The sequence below is a fragment of the Triticum aestivum genome, chromosome 3B (assembly GCF_018294505.1).
Source record: "Triticum aestivum cultivar Chinese Spring chromosome 3B, IWGSC CS RefSeq v2.1, whole genome shotgun sequence".
Lineage (NCBI taxonomy): Eukaryota > Viridiplantae > Streptophyta > Magnoliopsida > Poales > Poaceae > Triticum > Triticum aestivum.
The window spans coordinates 788,122,151-788,131,502 of NC_057801.1; the positions used below are offsets into that span (position 1 = coordinate 788,122,151).

The window sequence follows — 9,352 nt, forward strand, 5'->3', positions numbered from 1 at the left end:
TTGACTGTGGTCATAGGCAGAATGTTTTGCACAATTTGAACTAATTACTTTTTTGCGGCCCACTTTGAACTAATTAATGTTCATAGCTGTTTTCTACTTTTATCCATAGGTACCTTTAATATTTGGTGATATAATTTACACATGTTGTACCCCTATCATCATTTTTTTAAAAGATTTTTTCCCATGACCTCTTGGTTACGTTTGTGGATTTGGGAGGACGTCGAGCATCAAACAAGAAACAAAGTTTCAAACGAGAAGCGACACCCACATATATACTGTACAATCCAAAGTTCCAAACGAGAGCTAAGCGACACGTGAGTTGTTTGGTCTCTAGCTACAAGTCGACATTGGTGATGGGCCCCTCGAACCAGAACCTGGCGTTGACAACCCATGCGCCGACGCTGAGCAGCAGCACGCCGCCGACGGCCACCGGCGTGTAGTTGAAGTTGTCCTTGGCCACCGGGTACGCCACCGGCAGCGAGAAGAGCACGGTGAGGAAGGCCACCCATAGGACGGCGGCCCAGCCGACGACCACCCCGTATCTCCCGAGGTGGAACGGCCCCGGCACGAACGACCTCCTCGCCGTCGTCACCCGGAAGAAGATGGGCAGCGCGTAGGCGATGTACTGCCCCAGCGTCGCGATCGACACCATGGCCTGGAACGCCACCGCACTCCCCAGCGACTGCACGGTGCACACACGAAAATCAGCTGTGAAAATCATGGCCGGGTGTCTCGAGATTCATGGCGGAGAGAGCGTTGAGCACGCACCGTGAGGGCCATGACGAAGGCGACGACGACGGAGAGCCAGACGACGTTGAGGGGCACCTCGTTCTTGCTCACCCGGAGCCACACGCGCGACAACGGCATCGCCCTGTCCCTCGAGAAGGCGTACCCCATCCTCGAGTTGCTGGCGATGCACATGGCGCCGGCGAAGAAGATGCCGACGGCGACGACCCCGACGCAGACCAGCCCCCCGACGCCGCTGCCGTACCGCCTGTCGAAGGCGGCGTACAGGGCCTGCGCGACGGCGTAGCCGCCGGCGTCGTTGTCCGGGCTGAGAAGGTACGGGATGTCTGTCACGATCGATGTCAGCGCCACCAGGAAGATCCAGCCGAACGTGGTCGACAGGGCCACCGAGCTGATGATCCCCATCGGCCCGCTCCAGTCCGCGTTCTTCGTTTCCTCAATCTGCCATGGTCGATCATTAGATCTTCACGAAACTCCATGGAAATCTAGCCAGGATGAGCAGCAGCTAGGTTCGTATACCATGTGAGCGGACGCGTCGTAGCCGAGCAGAGAGTACTGGCTGGTGAGGAGGCCGAGGGCGAGAATGTAGGCCTTGCCGTGGATCCCCATGCCGTTGTCGTCGTTGAAGTGCGTGAAGATGAACGTGGCGCTGGCCCGCTCCTTGGCCACCGCCGGGATGAGGATCACCAGCGTGAACGCGCCCGCCGTGTTCCAGAACGCGCCGAGTTTGCCGAACCAGGACAGCCACCGGATGGGGAGGCTGTTGATGAGGCCGTGCAGGACGAGGAAGAAGCCGTGGATGGCCAGCACGACGTACTTGGAGGCCGTGTACCCGCCGCCGTTGGCCCCGCCGGTGCCGAGCAGGACGATCACCTGGACCAGCTGCGCCAGGGAGAAGTCCGTGCTCTTGGTAGCAGCCCACTGGGACAGTTATACCACTGTCAGCAACGTGTCAAAACAGGTGGTGATCACGATGTACAAATGCCAGCGGCGTACCTGTCCGACGATGTTGAACCAGCCGGTGACCCAGGAGGCGAGGGGCGCCCACTCCTCGCCGGCGAGCTTGGCGCTCCAGTAGTAGAGCCCGCCGGAGGTAGGGTAGGCGGAGCAGATCTCCGCCATGGACAGCGCGACGCAGCCGTTGAAGAACGCCACCACCAGCCACCCGAGCGTCATGGACGCCGGCCCGCCGTAGCGCAGCCCGCCGTTGTAGGTCGTGGTGACGCCGGCCATGACGGAGATGATGGAGAAAGAGAAGGCGAAGTTGGACATGAGGCTGCGCAGAGCCCAAGAAAAGCACCAGAATCAATCAATCCAACGATAGAGCTGCGCGCAAACGCCGATGATACGACGGCGAAGCAGAGCAGAGCAGGCGTGCGACGTACGAGAGGCCGCGCTTGAGCTCCTGCTTGTAGCCGAGCTGGTGCAGCCGCGCTCGGTCCGCGTCGTCGGTCGTGTCGCCGCCGCCGGCCACGCCCGCCGCGCCGGAGCGTGACACGGCCATCGACCGTCTCTAGCTCGAGCTCCCCTCCCTACCCGCCGCCCCTGTCTTGGCTGCAGGTTGGTTGCCGTCCTGTCTCTGTTTGCCAGCGAGGAGTCAACAAGAGAGTGAGCGAGTGGCAAGTGGAAACTGTCCGCGGCTTGGACCATTCGGGCGAGGTCCCTTTCGCATGACCCGCCATTGTTGACGGCAAGGAGATAATTTATGGTTACTTGTCACGTAGCGCAGCCACATGCACAAATATCGCCGGCCGCCATTGTTTGTTTCTCAAAAGAAAGAAGATACGAGTTTGACTCTGACGATCTGATCACCATGACGTGGAGTGGTAGAATAATATAACAAAGATGGTTTGAAAGGTTGATCTTTCCTCTGTCATCTGGTTGGTCCTGGATCTTGGACTTGGACTAGGAATTGCATATGTTTATGTGAGAAGAAAAAGGATGTCGAGTGTTAATTAGATTTTGTGCCCCCGGAGATGGCATGGGTGAAGGTGACAGTGTACCCAGGTCAATAATTTTGTCATCGAGGTGTATCGGTTGGAAGGAATGAGTCGACGCAACATGCCTTAAGCATTCGCGAACGCTAGGCGCTAGGCGCCGGTCGACCGGTCTAAATTTCGGCTGGTCGCCATGCAACTGTTCGACAGAGGCATCCCCACACTGTTGGATGCCTCTCCCCGCATCATATCCATCCTTCGGCTTCGTCAATGTGGTCAGAAATCCCTCTTGCCTGATCCATTGTTGACATCTCTGCCCTGGCCCCCATGTGTGTGTGATAACCCACAAGTATAAGGGATCGCAACAGTTTTCGATGGTAGAGTATTCAATCCAAATTTATAGATTTGGCACAAGGGGAGCCAAAGAATATTTGAAGGTATTAGCAGTTGAGTTGTCAATTCAACGAGATTAATTATCTGCAGCAAAGTGATCAATATCAAAGTAGTTTCATAGTTTTTATAATAGTTACATCAGCTGTTGGGAACGTAGTAATTTCAAAAAAAATCCTACGCACACGCAAGATCATGGTGATGCATAGCAACGAGAGGGGAGAGTGTCGTCTACGTACCCTCGTAGACCGTAAGCGGAAGCGTTATGACAACGCAGTTGATGTAGTCGTACGTCTTCACGATCGACCGATCCTAGTACCGAACGTACGACACCTCCGCGATCTGCACATGTTCAGTTCGGTGACGTTCCACAAACTCACGATCCAGTAGAGCTTCGAGGGAGAGTTCCGTCAGCACGACGGCGCGATGACAGTGATGATGAAGCAACCGATGCAGGGCTTCGCCTAAGCACCGCTACGATATGACCGAGGTGGAATATGGTGGAGGGGAGCACCGCACACGGCTAAAAGATCAATGATTAACTTGTGTGTCTATGGGGTGCCCCCCTCCCCCATATATAAAGGAGTGGAGGAGGGGGGAGGGCCGGCCCTCTATGGCGCACCCTGGAGGAGTCCTATTCCCACCGGGAGTAGGATCCCCCTTCCCTAGTTGTACTAGGAGAGAAGGAAGGGGGAGAGAGGGAGGAAGGAAAGGGGGGGGGGCGCCCCTCCTCCTAGTCCAATTCAGACCAGAGCGAGAGGGAGCGCGCGGCCACCCCTTGTCTCCTCTCTCTCTCCACTATGGCCCAATAAGGCCCATACACTTACCGAGGGTTTCCGGTAACCTCCCGGTACTCCAGTAAAATCCCGATTTCACCCGGAACTATTCCGATGTCCAAATATAGGCTTCCAATATATCGATCTTTATGTCTCGACCATTTCAAGACTCCTTTTCATGTCCGTGATCATATCCGGGACTCCGAACTACCTTCGGTACATCAAAACACATAAACTAATAATACCGATCGTCACCGAATGATAAGCGTGCGGACCGTACGGGTTCGAGAACTATGTAGACATGACCGAAACTCATCTTCGGTCAATAACCAACATCGGAACCTGGATGCTCATATTGGCTCCTACATATTCTAAGAAGATCTTTATCGGTCAAACCTCATAACAACATACGTTGTTCCCTTTGTCATCGGTATGTTACTTGCCCGAGATTCGATCATCGGTATCTCGATACCAGTTCAATCTTGTTACCGGCAAGTCTCTTTACTTGTTCCATAATGCATCATCCTGCAACTAACTTATGAGTTACATTGCTTGGAAGGCTTATAGTGATGTGCATTACCGAGAGGGCCCAGAGATACCTCTCCGACAATCGGAGTGACAAATCCTAATCTTGATCTATGCAACTCAACAAGTATCATGGGAGACACCTGTAGAGCACCTTTATAATCATCTAGTTACGTTGTGACGTTTGATAGCACAAAAAGTTCTCCTCCGGTATTCGGGAGTTGCATAATCTCATAGTCATAGGAACATGTATAAGACATGAAGAAAGCAATAGCAACATACTAAACGATCAAGTGCTAAGCTAACGGAATGGGTCAAGTCAATCACATCATTATCTAATGATGTGATCCCGTTAATCAAATGAGAACTCATGTCTATGGCTAGGAAACATAACCATCTTTGATTCAACGAGCCAGTCAAGTACAGGCATACTAGTGACACTCTATTTGTATATATATTCACACATGTACTAAGTTTCCGGTTAATATAATTCTAGCATGAATAAGAAACATTTATCATGATATAAGGAAATATAAATAACAACTTTATTATTGCCTCTAGGGCATATTTCCTTCAGTATCCCACTTGCACTAGAGTCAATAATCTAGTTCACATCGCCATGTGATTTAACACCAATAGTTCACATCACCATGTGATTAATATCCATAGTTCACATTGCCATGTGGCCAACACTCAAAGGGTTTACTAGAGTCAGTAATCTAGTTCACATGGCCATGTGATTAACACCCAAAGAGTACTAAGGTGTGATCATGTTTTGCTTGTGAGAGAAGTTTAGTCAACGGGTCTGCCAAATTCAGATATGTATGTATTTTGCAAATTTCTATGTCTACAATGCTTTACACGGAGCGACTTTAGCTAATTGCCCCCACTTTCAATATGTATCCAGATTGAGACTTAGAGTCATCTGGATCAGTGTCAAAACTTACATCGACGTAACCCTTTATGACGAAACTTTTGTCACCTCCATAATCGAGAAACATATCCTTATTCCACTAAGGATAATTTTGACCGCTGTCCAGTGATCTACTCCTAGATCAAAATTGTACTCCCTTGCCAAACTCAGGGCAGGGTATACAATAGGTCTGGTACATAGCATGGCACACTTTATAGAACCTATGGATGAGGCATAGGGAATGAATTTCATTCTCTCTCTATTTTCTGCCGTGGTCGGGCTTTGAGTCTTATTCAACTTCATACCTTGCAACACAGGCAAGAACTCTTTCTTTGACTGTTCCATTTTGACCTACTTCAAAAACTTGTCAAGGTATGTACTCATTGAAAAAACTTATCAAGCATTTTGATCTATCTCTATAGATCTTGATGCTCAATATGTAAGCAGCTTCACCGAGGTCTTTCTTTGGAAAACTCCTTTCAAACACTCCTTTATGCTTTCCAGAAAATTCTACATCATTTCCGATCGACAATATGCCATTCACATATACTTATTAGAAAGGCTGTAGTGCTCCCACTCACTTTCTTGTAAATTCAGGCTTTACCACAAGTATGTATAAAACTATATGCTTTGATCAACTCATCAAAGCATATATTCCAACTCCGAGATGCTTGCACCAGTCCATAGATGGATCGCTGGAGCTTTGCACACTTTGTTAGCACCTTTAGGATCGACAAAACCTTCTAGTTGCATCACATACAACTCTTCTTTAAGAAATCCATTAAGGAATGCAGTTTTGACATCAATTTGCCAAATTTCATAAAATGAGGCAATTGCTAACATGATTTGGACAGACTTTTAAGCATTGATACAAGTGAGAAAATCTCATCGTAGTCAACACCTTGAACTTGTCTAAAACATTTTTGCGAAAATTCGAGCTTTGTAGATAATAATAGTACTATCAGCGTCCGTCTTCCTCTTGAAGATCCATTTATTCTCTATTGCTTGCCGTTCATCGGGAAAGTCAACCAAAGTCCATACTTTGTTCTCATACATGGATCCCATCTCAGATTTCATGGCCTCAAGCCATTTTGCGGAATCTGGGCTCATCATCGCTTCCTCGTAGTTCGTAGGTTTGTCATGGTCTAGTAACATGATTCCATAACATGATTAGCATACCACTTTGGCGCGGAACGTATTCTGGTAGACCTATGAGGTACGGTAGTGACTTGATCTGAAGTTTCATGATCATCATCATTAACTTCCTCACTAATCGGTGTAGGCATCAGTGGAACTGATTTCTATGATGAACTACTTTTCAATTCGAAAGAAGGTACAATTACCTTATCAAGTTCTACTTTCCTCCCAGTCACTTCTTTCGAGAGAAACTCCTTCTCTAGAAAGGATCCATTCTTAGCAACGAATATCTTGCCTTCGGATCTGTGATAGAAGGTGTACCCAACAGTTACTTTTGGATATCCTATGAAGACGCACTTCTCCGATTTGGGTTTGAGCTTATCAGGATGAAACTTTTTCATATAAGCATTGCAACCCCAAACTTTAAGAAACGACAACTTAGGTTTCTTGCTAAACCACAGTTCATACGACGTCGTCTCAACGGATTTAGATGGTGCCCTTTTTAACATGAATGCAGTTGTCTCTAATGCATAACCCCAAAACGATAGTGGTAAATCGGTAAGAGACATCATAGATTGCACTATATCCAATAAAGTACGGTGATGACGTTCGGACACACCATTAGCTGTGGTGTTCCAGGTGGCGTGTGTTGCAAAACTATTCCACATTATTTCAAATGAAGACCAAACTCGTAACTCAAATATTCTCCTCCACGATCAGATCGTAGAAACTTTATTTTCTTGTGACGATGATTTTTCACTTCACTCTGAAATTATTTGAACTTTTCAAATGTCTCAGATTTATGTTTCATCAAGTAGATATACCCATATCTGCTCAAATCATATGTGAAGGTCAGAAAATAATGATACCTGTTGCGAGCCTCAACACACATCGGACTGCATACATGAGTATGTATTATTTCCAACAAGTCTATTGCTCACTCCATTGTTCCGGAGAACGGAGGCTTAGTCATCTTGCCATGAGGCATGGTTCGCAAGCATCAAGTGATTCCAAAAGCCCATCAGTATGGAGTTTCTTCATGCGCTTTACACCAATATGACCTAAATGGCAGTGCCACAAATAAGTTGCACTATCATTATTAACTTTGCATCTTTTGGCTTCAATATTATGAATATGTGTATCACTACGATCGAGATCCAACAAACCATTTTCATTGGGTGTATAACCATAGAAGGTTTTATTCATGTAAACAAAACAACAATTATTCTCTAACTTAAATGAATAATCATATTGCAATAAACATGATCAAATCATATTCATGCTCAACGCAAACACCAAATAACATTTATTTAGGTTCAACACTAATCCCGAAAGTATAGGGAGTGTGCAATGATGATCATATCAATCTTGGAACCACTTCCAACACACATCGTCACTTCACCCTTAACTAGTCTCTGTTCATTCTATAACTCCCGTTTCGAGTTACTAATCTTAGCAACTGAATTAGTATAAAATAATGAGGGGTTGCTATAAACACTAGTAAAGTACACATCAATAACATGTATATCAAATATACCTTTGTTCACTTTTCCATCCTTCTTATCTGCCAAATACTTGGGGCAGTTCTGCTTCCAGTGACTAGTCCCTTTGCAGTAGAAGCACTTAGTCTCAGGCTTAGGTCCATACTTGGCCTTCTTCACTTGAGCAGCAACTTGCTTGCCATTCTTCTTTAAGTTCCCCTTCTTACCTTTGCCCTTTTCCTGAAACTAGTGGTCTTGTCAACCATCAACACTTGATGCTTTTCTTGATTTCTACCTTCATCGATTTCAGCATCATGAAGAGCTTGGGAATCCTTTCCGTTATCCCTTGCATATTATAGTTCATCACGAAGTTCTAGTAACTTGGTGATAGTGACTAGAGAATTCTGTCAATCACTATCTTATCTGGAAGATTAACTCCCACTTGATTCAAGTGATTGTAGTACTCAGACATTTTGAGCTCATGCTCACTAGCTGAGCTTTTCTCCTCCATTTTGTAGGCAAAGTATATGTCAAACGTCTCATACCTTTGGACATGGGCATGAGTCTGAAATACTAATTTCAACTCTTGGAACATCTCATATGCTTCGTGGCGTTTCAAAACGTCTTTGAAGCCCCGATTCTAAGCCATAAAGCATGGTGCATTAAACTATCAAGTAGTCATCATATCGAGCTTGCCAAACATTCATAACGTCTGCATCTGCTCCTGCAATCAGTCTGTCACCTAGCGGTGCATCAAGGACATAATTCTTCTGTGCAGCAATGAGGATAATCCTCAGATCACGGATCCAATCCGCATCATTGCTACTAACATATTTCAACTTAGTTTTCTCTAGGAACATACCAAAAATAAACGGGAAGCCACATCGCAAGCTATTGATCTGCAACATAGTTATGCAAATACTATCAGGACTAAGTTCATGATAAATTAAGTTGAATTAATCATATTACTTAAGAACTCCCACTTAGATAGACATCCCTCTAATCATCTAAGTGATCACATGATCCATATTAACTAAACCATGTTCGATCATCACGTGAGATGGAGTAGTTTTCAATGGTGAACATCACTATGTTGATCATATCTACTGTATGATTCATGCTCGGCCTTTTGGTCTCAGTGTTCCGAGACCATATCTGTGTATGCCATATACTAGGCTCATCAAATTTAACCCGAGTATTCCACGTGTGCAAAACTGGCTTGCACCCGTTGTATTTGAACGTAGAGCTTATCACACCCGGTCATCACGTGGTGTCTCGGCACGATGATCTTTCGCAACGGCGCATACTCAGGGAGAACACTTATACCTTGAAATTTAGTGAGAGATCATCTTATAATGGTACCATCGATCTAAGCAAAATAAGATGCATAAAAGATAAACATCACATGCAATCAATATAAGTGATAAGATATGGCCATCATCATCT

The 9,352-nt window shown here is 46.3% G+C and overlaps 1 protein-coding gene across 1 annotated transcript; it reads right to left on the bottom strand.

The window, feature by feature from the left end:
- Positions 1 to 227: 227 nt before the first annotated feature.
- On the bottom strand, positions 228 to 2,374 carry LOC123072435 (amino-acid permease BAT1 homolog). Its single transcript, XM_044495984.1, has 5 exons — positions 2,133 to 2,374; positions 1,744 to 2,023; positions 1,267 to 1,668; positions 769 to 1,188; positions 228 to 682 (listed from the first exon to the last, which is right to left on the bottom strand). Exons 1-5 carry the CDS (start codon positions 2,249 to 2,251, stop codon positions 335 to 337), a joined length of 1,569 nt encoding a protein of 522 aa, XP_044351919.1. The 5' UTR covers positions 2,252 to 2,374; the 3' UTR covers positions 228 to 334.
- Between the last annotated feature and the right edge of the window lie 6,978 nt (positions 2,375 to 9,352).

Coding starts and splice junctions, on each gene's coding strand:
- LOC123072435 (XM_044495984.1), bottom strand. CDS start 2,251: ATGGCCGTGTCACGCTCCGGCGCGGCGGGCGTGGCCGGCGGCGGCGAC. Junction 2,024..2,132: donor GAGCTCAAGCGCGGCCTCTC/GTACGTCGCACG, acceptor GGCTCTGCGCAG/CCTCATGTCCAACTTCGCCT. Junction 683..768: donor CCTTCGTCATGGCCCTCACG/GTGCGTGCTCAA, acceptor TGCACCGTGCAG/TCGCTGGGGAGTGCGGTGGC.